At 45.0% G+C, this 11,906-nt stretch overlaps 1 protein-coding gene across 3 annotated transcripts in view; it reads right to left on the reverse strand.

Moving 5' to 3' along the window:
• GBF1 (golgi brefeldin A resistant guanine nucleotide exchange factor 1) overlaps positions 1-10,785 on the reverse strand; it is a 103,093-nt gene extending 92,308 nt beyond the window's left edge. The window contains exons 1-3 of one of the 3 annotated variants that reach the window (XM_035571923.1): positions 10,532-10,785; positions 5,871-5,976; positions 4,534-4,600 (exon numbers count right to left, since the gene is read on the reverse strand). In XM_035571923.1, the coding sequence (XP_035427816.1) occupies positions 4,534-4,600; positions 5,871-5,976; positions 10,532-10,539 (181 nt within the window). In that variant the 5' untranslated portion in view covers positions 10,540-10,785. Of the gene's footprint in view, positions 1-4,533; positions 4,601-5,870; positions 5,977-9,452; positions 9,533-10,531 lie in introns of those variants that run through there. The other 2 variants (XM_035571995.2, XM_050711883.1) reach the window with 2 other exon arrangements.
• Between the last annotated feature and the right edge of the window lie 1,121 nt (positions 10,786-11,906).

An 11,906-nucleotide genomic window follows, 5' to 3' on the forward strand; every position in this document is an offset into this window, starting at 1 on the left:
ATGGATTAAAATTGCATTTCCACCTGCTAATTAGCAAGGCTGAATTAAAGTTATGGAAGAAACCTTACTTTCTCAATTTTTAAGCATTCTTACACCCTTTCCACTCTTCTTAAAAAAAATAGAGAGAGAGCATGACAAAAGCTACATGTTAGCCAGAGTTGCTTGGTCTGAGAAAAGGCCCTACATTTATTTTTACTACTCATTTACCACTTCTTAAAATGAGATCTTAGAGGAAAAGTTCAGGCATTAATCCCAAATCAGGATAAAAGTTCTGTATTGTTTCATCTGAATGTCAGATTTTCCTTAAAAATTGAGCTTCCAGAGATCAGACATGAGAAAATGAGTGCGCAATCAAATCTACATACCAGAAAACTGATGGCTACAGTAACAAGTATATTAAATCGGTACACTGGGCAAAGGTTCTCCTATGGTTACAGTCATTTGACCTTTAGCCAGCTCTTAATGCCCCAGCCAACCCTCTAAAGATGGAGATTTGCAGCAGCAGCTTCTTGTCTGAAATAAGCCATGAAAAGATTCTTCTGAACCCACTGTACAAGCATTCATTTAAAATGTCATGAATGTGCATGAAATCTGAGTGCTTCTAACAGCTTACTTTGCAGCTTCTGTTTAAATGCACTGACTCTGAACCACAAGAGGATAAAAGGACTCAAACCTTCCAGTCTGGCACTCATGGCCCTAAAATATACACAAGCACCTCTTCACAGGTGTGTTTACCTAGTTTAAACCTTATTTAAATAGACTCTTGATGCACACACTTTCCACAAACACCTGCTTCTCCCACTGCACTGCTGGCTTGTACAAGGCAGTTGCATTCAGTTATTTTCTGTCCTAAAACCATCCTACACACCAGTAAGCAGGAATTCAGTCACAAAAATCCTGGTTACTGACTCATCCTCCCAGTCAGAGCAAAGCACAAATTCTGCCTTGAGGAGAAGGACTACAGAAGTACCTGCTTTCACCTACACATCAAGCCGGAATCGTCTAAAGACTCCAACAGCAACAGCAAGACTTAAGAAAACCCAATCCTCACCAGCTCATGGAAAAAGCAGCTTATAATGAGTTTGTGTTTACAGTCATTTTTGGTTACAAAACCTCTCCCAGCTGAGCTCAAGAGCATCCTAACTTAGAAACACTCAGGAAAGAAAAGATGCTCCGTTACCACTGGATGTCAAAAAGAAGCTTCCTTTTGTTGACCTAAATCCATAACAAAACTGACAAAGTGAACAGACTTAAACATCCAGACATGTTTTCTAGATACTCAATGTACTTTAAAAAGCAGTCAAATGAAAGTTGTGGCGCAATTACCCTAGATGGGAATCTGTATCAGTACTGAGGCTTCCATCAGTTTTAAAATAACCTTTGAAGACCTCAATTTCAATTTTGCAAGCCTAGACAAAGCTTGATAGTCATTGTTTGCATGCGGTCATAACTCAGGACAGTAACTTGTGTTTTTTTCTGAGCATTGGAAACATGAGACATCATATCAGACAGGCTTACGCTGCTCATCTTAGTTCAAGATTCAACTATTAAGTTTATCTTGGAGTAACATATGCGCCACCCAAGATGAGAGAACATCTATTTTTCTGTTTTTCACGCAGCAACTATCAACATTGAAACATATCCAGCATGCGGAAGTGTAAAAATGGCATAAAATAGAACCAATGAGAGGGGATCAGAGAAGACATGCTGTCCATTTTCAAATTATTAATCAGCTCCTATAAATCTACATAAAATTAAATTTCACTGCTAGAATTTTAGAGAGTAACATCATTCCCTGTAAATCAGGTCCAAGGCCTTTCACTAGGTATGCTGAATTGCAGAAATGAAGCTACTCTTACCATAGGCATGGGTTTGTTTGTGCTGAGCAACAGCATCTTCTCTAGATGTTTTCTTCAGGAGCCCACTTAGACATTACAATGGGATGGGATACCACTAGATAGTTGCAGGCAAGGATTTACTATTTTTGGTAATCAAATAAAAGACATTATGTAATTTACTTACTCTGGAGGAGCAACACTTTGAAATGGGGATCTTTAGCTGTGGGAGGTATACAGTGCATCTTTATACCCTTGACCAGGGTATTTCAGCATCACAGTCACGACAGAGTTAATACCCACTAGCTCAGAGGAGAACAAAAGGTACTCCACTGCAACATGCCTAACATTTACATTGCCTCTCTTTGCTCATTAAACAGGTTTTGGTTAAATAATGAACAAACTGTATTACAGACTCCGATGAGAATTCCAAAATTATAAATCAACTGGTAAAGCCCAGAGGAGAATGAAGGGAGTGGGAGGGAAGGAAGGATAATATTGACTAATATAAAGGGCGCAGCTTGACAGTGGATATTCCTGCCACACCTGATCAAACATGCTCCATGGGGGAGGGGAAGGGGGGGCGAGAGCAAGAGGGGAGATGGGACAAGGCAGCCTGAAATTTGCATCCGGAACAGATTAAAATGGGTTCTTGGGGGATTGAGAAAATACATAATATATATTACTATAAATGCAAAATTGTACTAAAAGCTAACTCAAATGTCAAAGATTACAGCTTGAATAAATTTAAATATAAAAGCAATGTGTTTCCATGAGCTAATGAAAGAGACATGAAAGGAAGGTCTAGGAAAAAAAATTAAAAAAAAACCTCTGCCCCCACCCCCAAATAATAATAATTAAAAATAATAATAATAAGCTTGGACTTTTCATTGCCTGGAAGATGAGGCAGTAGACTCTGTATCAAAGTACTGCTTGAAAACCAGTCTGTCTAAAACGAAAAAAAAGAACATAGCAACGATGTCCTATCTCAAGACACTAGTCTATAAATAACAGTCATTGAAGCTGAAATTACCTGCTCAAAAGAACCCCATGTAATCAAACCAATATGCTATCATCATCATATATAAGCAATTACTAGCTCAGCGTAAACCTACTTACATGATGACTAATACTCACAGAGAGTCTCTCAGTACGTGGAATTTGGCTTTCTCTAACGTGAGCAGATACTCAGCTTACATTTTTTCCCAACAAGCCAACAGCATATTGCATCCAGGAACTACAGATAAATGGCCAGCCCCTGACATTTGCTCATATTGCATTTGTTCAAGCATCCCGACATCTCCCCACGTTGTTGAGAAGAAGTGCCATTTGCAGTAGTGGCAAAGAACTTCACAAGTCTCATCTTCAAAATTTTATCTCATAGAAGGACAGATTAGTGCCAGGAAATCGTCCTCCTAAAACAATTTTGATGATTGTATGCATATCTTACAGAAGATGAGTGAGCTTACAGAAATACACAAATCCACTCATTTACTCTGGGGAAAAGCGTAACACCCACAACAAAGATATTATCCAAAAATACAAACTGCAGGAGTTGCCTGTGATGTCACGACCTCACAGAAGAGTTCTGCTCACACTCAGGGGATGTTCACCAGGCAAAGAAAAATAAAGCACTACACTTGCAGGCAGCCACGAACAAGGAAGGAATAATGGCTTAGAGCTAGCACAGGTCCTCAGCACCTGGAAGGGGCACTACTGTAGTTCTAGTGAACATAGTTTTGAAGGAATTCCAGGCTCAGCACTGACACGAGAACAGGCACACTCTGCAATGAGAAATGCGAAAAGACCATCTCAAATGTCAGCTGTAGTTCTGAACACTCACTGTGATAAGGTGATCAGAAATAAGGCTTTCTTTAGAATATTGCAATCAATAAGAAATTTTGGGAAGAACCAGCAGAATGTCACATGCAGCTCAGCATGAGCCTCACTTCCAGACTCTCAATATATACTGGGGTTAAATAGCTACTCCTGAAACTATAAACAGAGAAAACGTGGGTGGAAACAGGGGAAAAACTGTCTGGGAACAAAAACCTAGTTATAATCCACATCACAGCCATATGCTCTACTTCTCTAATTAATACAGAATCCCAGCTCCTTTCGGTGCAACTGGTCACACAGTAAAACACTCAGACCTTGAGTCATTCACCTCAAGATTCAAGAGGTGCAAATGGAAAGTGAAGTCTCATCTTCACTTCTTACTGATACCAAATGATGAAACCCAACAAACCAAAGAATTTAAGGAGAAACCCAATAATGGGAGCCACCTTTCCAAGCAGATTTTTCTAGTCACTCACAGATCAGAAAGCATAAACAAAGCACAAAAAGATTATACATAATAATATAGCAGATTTCCCACATTACTACAAGCTTCAGTATAATGAAAAACACACATACGTAAACACACACAAATATATACATACACACACAATACACACACACACACGGAGGGATGGATGTGTCCAGATAGTGGCAACAGTAGTATTTGTATGCTAGTTTAGTACTCATATTATTCATCTGGAAAAGCATATACTTATTAACTCTTTTCTCATTATTCAGTATATGATCTCTAGGTAGTAAATAGAATAAAAAAGTACACCTGCACACAGAACACAATATAACATTTATTTGCACGTACCCTAGAAGGTACACGTACCTGCTGATTTCTGCATAAGCTTACCTGTTATATTATTCAGCACTTCTTTTAAGACGCTAAAGCTATGCAGCAGGGGATCCCTTTCTTCATCCTATAGGTTATGTATAGGAAGGAAGTCATTAATAAAGCAAGAAGACAAATCTTAATGATGGGTATGTAAAGATCTCACCTTCACATTCAAAGAAGTACTGTGGGTTGAGTTTATCACTGTCAGCCTGTTTACTCCATCAAAATCAAGAGCAGCATTTTTATTTTCCTTCTCGTGCTACCCAATGCTGTACAGCTTAAATGTCAAAGAGTACGTTCAAGACGGAGCATTCTACTTTGGTTTTACTGTCCTTAGAAGTATTTCTGATTAGCCTTCCACTGTTCAACAAATTTCAGAGCAGATCTACCTCACACCATATTGAAATGGCTCATCTGGATTTGCTATAATGTTAATCTATGCAGATTGTAATGGGAACAGAAATACAATGACATTTGGTGCCATTAAAATAACTTGAAGAAAGAATCACAGTATGAAATTTATATGAAAAGCTGCATCCTTTAGCCTTAGTTTATCTCTAGGATATTAAAATAAGGAGGAACAGCAGTTTCTCCAAGCTATGTACATCTGCAGCCACACCTCCTAAGGGGTGGCAGTGAGCACTAATGAAGAAATGCCCGTTAGAAGGAACCCCGCCCTCTGACAAACTGAAAGCACTTGGGCTGGGTGACAGCCACCTGCTATTCACATGGCATTCTGAAGTGCACCACAGGCACACATCTACGTTGTGGAAACCATAAACTGACCAAGGCACCATTACTTAGCAATGGTGTGCTTTTAATAGCACAGGTATGAAACTATTAATGGGTTCCGTTCAAGAGTGCAACTAGCGCTCACAAAACAGAGCTAAAACAAATATACTTTGCCACATGAAAAATTTAAAACTACCGCCGTATATAATGACTTCCCCAATTGTTATTTCATGGCTTCATGATCAGGACCATCATCTGTAATGGGGTACAAAATATATATACAGACATTCCCCTAAATAAATAAATAAATAAAAACAATACCTTTAAAATTCCTGATATGATAGAAGATAAAAAGTCTAAACGAGAGATTCTCATGTGGAATACAATCAGGGTTTTGTTTGCTTGTTTTCAGGGTACACAGGTAGGAGATTTCCAGCTTCGTACCTCTGACAGTCACTGACACTCAAGAAGCCAAAACTGCTTAGCGTGAAACAATGCAGAAAAGCATTCCGACTTTAGCTCAAAAGTACTCTTCAGAGTGCCAAAAAGATGGACGAAGTTTTCTAAAACCAGACGGTTTCTGCCATAGCACGAACAGGTAGCAACAACCTCAGGTAACTTACCAGATGTGTGTGAGTGCTCCACCGGGCATTACGCTTTATGGCTCCCACCACCGTGTTGATTTCACCTTGTACAATGTAGATGTTTTTATCCACCATCCTGACGACCCTGAAAATAAAGATAATTCAATTAATTTTCAGCCCCTCAGAATCATTGCCTTCCTCAGACAAAGTATCGAGTTGGCCCTAGTCAAGCAGGAGGCCTACAGAGATTAAAAAAAAAAATAAAAATAACCCCACCACTTCTAGATCTTTGTTTTGCGCATGCAGGCGAACACTTTTTTTTTTTTCCCCCAAAAAGAAGACAAAAGGAAGGTAGTTTTCCACAAAGCATGTTTTCAAGAACATGAGAACAGACCGTTAGTTAGAACGGGACATCCGCAAAGCAAGACAACTTCACCAAGGCACATTCCTCTTTTTGCCAGCATAAGTAAGTTCAGAGAAAGATACAGTGTCAGGGTACCAGCAGGCACCCCCATGACAATGCCACAACACACTCATCTCCTGCACTTACGCAAAGTCCTGCAGCTCTAAACAGAACACAAAGCTAATCTTGTACTCCGTTAAATAAGCATCAGAGGCTTGAATAAGCTGCCTAGAACAAAGCTCTTTGGGACTTGAAACTTCGACAAAATAACATCGTTTATAAAACGCGTTGATTTCACACCTGCTTCAGGAAGAAGACTTCTTAAGAAAGAGGACACGTACAAAACGGAAAGAGCAAGATCCCACAAATGGGCAAAACCAGATGGAACATGGGGAGAAAGTGTGAAAGCAAAAAGCAGACGTTTACACTCGCAGAGCCTGAGGGAAAAGCTTAAATCTAATGTACCCAAAGAGAAAGCCACAAGAGAAGAATTGTACAAGAAGAGAAATATTTTTAACAGCCTGAGAAAAAGAAACCAAGAGTAGTCTACTACAGGATTGTTCTCTCTCCACTAGCTATAGCCCAGATATAGTGGAGCATAAACAAGTAACGATGGAGAGGAATGAACAGACATCACTGTTTATAGAGAATAAACAGGACTTATAAAGAGTCCAGAGTCAGACGACACCATGTCTGCAAGCAAGAAGTACTTAGTGAAATGGTAGATGATAATGAGACTTTTTCAGAAGATATGAAAGGAACACGAGGAATCCAGTTTTAAATCCCATCAGGACATCCATAAGAAAGCAAACGACTGAAAACAGATGAAACGCCAATCACAGCACTTCAAATCCGAGAGGCACATTTAAAGGACTCCATTGGGGGGGGGGGGAGAAGAAAGAATATAAGGATTTTTGCCCGTGTAGCAAAAGCAAAGCTGGGAGGATGCAATTTTGGTCCATCACCCCAAGCTTCGGAAACACCGCCACACAAATCTCAGAACAGACATCCTGGATCTGTCAGGCTTGGCTGTAATTAACATGTTTGAATTATCAACAACACTCCAAATATACAAATATCCTCTGAGCAAAAGAGATTAATTTGCTTCAGGACTCTGTAAACAAGAAAGAAAAATATAAAACGATGCCTTATCAGGGGAGAGCATCCGATTTGTTGTTTCGATTTTGTACGTTTGCAACAGGATGAACAATCTTACAGCAACACTGCTTCTTACTTCATTCAGTTAGTTAGAAATAACGGCATTCCTGAGAGCTACGCAACAAATTAGGGGCAAAGACAAAAACACTTTATAATACAGGAACTGGCATAAGAGACCAGATCAACAGTTTCTCATTCACTGCTGGATGATTCAGAAAAATAAACAGCTGTGCCAAGTAGTGTGCTTGTGCCCTGAGGAACAACAGTTTACAACCTCCCTCTACATTTGTAGGTAACAGAACCCCAGGCATTTCCCTACTCATCTGTCCAATGCTTGAGAGATGTCCCCCTTCCTCAACAGTAACTTATTTCATGTATTAGTTACATGACTGCTTTAAAATATGATCCATAATATTATGCTTTTTTTTTTCCTACCTCAGCACATCATCTTTGTTTCAGTACAACACATTTATGGGAGATTTTATCTCCCCTGTAAAATTCCTCCCTTATCTCTTCTTTCAGCAATTCCAGTATTTTCCACATCTCTACGTGGAAAATCTCAGAGAACAGAACACCGCTCCACAAAGGCACTTTTAAGGAAATGTTGCACATTCAAATTTGTCAAAACCCAAGTTTCACTGCCTTCACTGTTACAAGCTAACGCTGAGCACGTAAACCTCGCAGTGCCATTTGAGGCATTCAGCAAACTGACTTCTAGAAGCAAAGGCTCCCCTAACCTGATTTGGAAAAGCACGTAAAGAAATAGCAAACACGTGTATCACATGCCCTGCGCACGCGCTGATACTCAACAGATACAGTTCCATTGAAAACAATACCAAAGCTTAAATACTACTCTGCACACTGTAGAATTTGCCCATGGTACTCCTATTTCTTCTGCCTTTAAGCTAAAAAAAAAAAAATCAAGAACAAAATCGAGCCCAATCTACCACAAACACAGGGTAAAGATGAGAGAAACTCTTGCTCCACATTTAAGCTTGCAGCCAACCAAGAAATTGTACGAACAAATTCCAAAGCAAACCACAGCCAACTATCTTTGTTCATGGAAGAGATCTTTGCGGCTGCGTGCTGGAGAAGGAAACAGAAAATAATTACAGGGGGGTGAAAAAGGCCAGAGAACTATTTTCAGAGAGATTCACCTTGCATGTTGGACTCAGCAAAAGCATCGTCCACCCTGTAGAACAGTTTAAAAGTTTATTTCAAGGAATGGAAATAGCTTCTCCAAACTCTGTACTTCCTGAAGCTTACCCTTTTTAAACTGTCAAGACAATTTCAGCATTCGAGCAACAACTGCTCTCACTTCAGAGCTTAGTGTAGATGTTCTATATTGAAAAAAAGTTTTAAGATTGAAAGCAATGCTCTGAAGCTGCACAGAGAAAGTTAAGATTTACTAGACCAGCACTGAATGATGCACTGGGTTTAGGAGAGCCTGGGGGTAGCCAAACACAACCATTAAATGTCTGTTCAACTACAAAAAAAATGCTAAACAGGCTTCGTGTTACAAGAGTATGCTCTAAAGAGTGGGGTATCCTGTAACTGTTGGACAGGTTGCCAGAACTGCTAAGATCAATAAACGTTGAAACAAACTCCCAAGTAAAGCCATGGTTCCTCCAGCTCCTGATGCCTTCAGATCAAGATGGGATACCTTTCTCAAGAGGAATTTTTAATCACACACAAGACAGCGGACTTAGCACAGGAACAAATGGATGAACTTCTGTGGTCTTAGTTACACAGAAAAATCAGGAAAAGTACCTACTACATTTCAGAAGCATTTTATTTTCCTATTTCCTCAGCTAATCCTGCACCAAATCTTATGTCTCTCTCATGATGGGTTCATGCATCTGCTGAAGCCTACAGACCAGTCCTCAGATTTTGCTCCTGCTCAGAGCTTCAACAGACAGCTCCGAACCAACACAGCTGCCCAGCCCACCTCGAGAACAGGGAAGCTGTCATCATTCATGGCCTCACTGCTAACAAGGTTAGAAGAGTGGAAAAAGGTAAACACCTGAGCATTTCATAGAACAACAAAGGCTAACACTCACACGCTTGTCAAAACCTTCACCAATGCTCTGTGGACAGGAACGATCGCTCTTCTGAGACTTGAAATAGCATTAGATGCAAAACTTTCATGTAAAAACAATGACAACATCTACATCTGCAAACGTTCTCTCACACGTGCGCTGAACACTCCACTGCTCAACCCTGAAACACACTTTCCCAGCGCACAGGAACCCAATTTTTTTTTCTGGGTGTTACCACAGAAAGCCACAGGTACATGTTTAGGAAACGCTCCTTTCCCTGCAGGGCAACATCTGCAACTCTTCTGGAAAACAGGCAAGGGTTAGCATCAGAAGTGAAAGTCTGGCCGGCTTCCATCAAGTCATTTCTTCCCACCGCTAACTTCACCCTTCAGCCATGCTAAAGGACCCAAATGTAGTGAAACTGCTGTAGTAAAGGGCAGCAGGGAGCAATGACATACCCACTACGTATGGAGGAAAGGTGGTTTCTTTCATATGAAGGAAAGCAAGTTTCTGCTGACCTGAATTTGCACTGCTCACGACAGTGCACAGACACGCGGTGCCTGACCTAGGTCTGGCCGCCCCAGCCCTCACCCAACACAGCACGTAGCGTACCGTACAAACGCGCTGCCACCAAAACACAACGCGCAGCCCTCTTTGCTCCACAAACCCCAACACAACTCCTGCCCAACACAAAGCCAGCTGACAACCCACAAGCCTCCTCCTCTCTTTAGGGCGCCCATGCGGGGCCCGCGGGGCCCTGTCGCGATATTTCACTTTTAAGGGGCCCCCGACAAGGCCAGGCCGGGGGCCTGGAGCCGCTCCCCCGAAGGCCGGCTCCTAACGCCTGCAAGAGAAGAGCCAAAAAGCAAGGGTTTGTGGGCACGGCGGGTACCTGCGGCCCCTGTCGCGGGCGAGTCGCGCCTGTCGCGACACCGCTGGGGCCGGGGGGCGGCTGTCGCCGTGCCCCTCCTCACCTCCCACCCCCCCGCCGGCCCGGGGGTACCTCGGCTCCGCCTCCCCTCCCCCGCCGCACCCTCCCTCCCGCCCCGGCCCTCGCGTCTCGACACTATCGCGACAGGCGCCGGCCGCCCGGCACTGACCCCCGCATCCAAGATGGCGGCGCCTGCTCCCCGCGGCGGCCGCTCCGCACATCGGTCGCGACGGGGGGGGCCCGGCCCCGCGGCTGCCCGCCCCCTGCCCGGCCCTGCCCCCTCCCTCCTGCCGGCGGCGGGCGAGGCGGCCCCGCGCGGGGTCCTCCGGGCACCGGCAGCGAAACCGGCCCCGCTCCGCTCCGCTCTGACGTGGAAACGGGCGCACCCCAACCCGCTGCCTGGTTACTGCGCTGACGGGCAGCCCGCGCAGCCAACCCGCGCGCGGTGCGGCGGCCGGCCGGCTGAGCCGCCCAATGGGAGCACGGGCTGCGAGCGGAGGGGGCGGGCCCTGCGGTGACAGGCGGGAGGGAGCCAGTGAGAGGGGAGAGGGTAGAACTAGCGGGGCGTCTGGCCAATCGCAGGGGGGACGTCCTGCCGCCGGGGGGCGGGGCTACGCCGATGGGGGGGCAGCAAGGGCGGTTGAGGGGAAGCCGGGAGGCAGGGCCGCCCGCGCAAAGCATTGTGGGGAGGAGGCGGGGGGGGGGGGCAGAGGGCAGCGGCCCTCGGGGTGCGGGAGGGCAGAGCGAGCGGCGGCCGGCCGCTGCCCCGAGGCTGGCCGCTGCCCCGAGACGTAAACGTGCTCCCCCGAGACATAAACGTGCTCCCCCATCGCAGCTTCCCCTGCCGCAGCTGGGCTGAAACACACGTTACGTTAGGCGCAGGGCAAGGCAGCGTGCAGCCGCCCCTGGGCAGCCCAACCCCAGCGTGAGGGCGGAGGGCTGGAAGTTTCAGCTGCAACTGCAGAAAGCAGCCACGCGAATTCCCCAAAAGTGAAGCAGCGTGCGCTGGTGGCCTCGCCAGCGGCTCAGAAGCCGAAACATCTCGCCCCAGTCTCTCCTTTAGCGGCACCGCCGGCAGGTTTTAGCTTGAGCCCTCAGCTACAGAACAGGTGCTCAAACGCCCAGCTAGCGCCGAGAGGCTGCAAAAGCCCCCTAAGCAGCAGGCGAAGGCTGGCAGAACAAGAAGGCTCCTGGCTGGTGCTTCCTCCTTCCCTTCTGCCCTGCTGCAGCAGCACCTACAGCCCCCGTGGCACTTCCTCCCTGGAGCTGGTTGTTTGCTCTCTGTCCACCCGCTCCCTTGCAATGGAAGGGGCTTTCTGTGGCGTGGGCTCGAGCCCCTGACACGGTGCCAGTCAGCTGAGCTTGCCTCCCCTCCCAGGGAAGGGGCCGCAGCCCCGCTGTGCCTTCTTGCCCCTGCCTGTGCCAGCTGCGCAGCTCAGGCTCACACACGGCCCGATCGGGAGAGCTGCTGAGGTGTTATTTATGGAAGCCTGTCACGGAGCTTGAAACCGAGCCAGCCAGGAGCCTTCTGCTTCACCCGAATG

This window comes from Cygnus atratus, chromosome 7, assembly GCF_013377495.2.
Source record: "Cygnus atratus isolate AKBS03 ecotype Queensland, Australia chromosome 7, CAtr_DNAZoo_HiC_assembly, whole genome shotgun sequence".
Classification (NCBI taxonomy): Eukaryota; Metazoa; Chordata; class Aves; order Anseriformes; family Anatidae; genus Cygnus; species Cygnus atratus.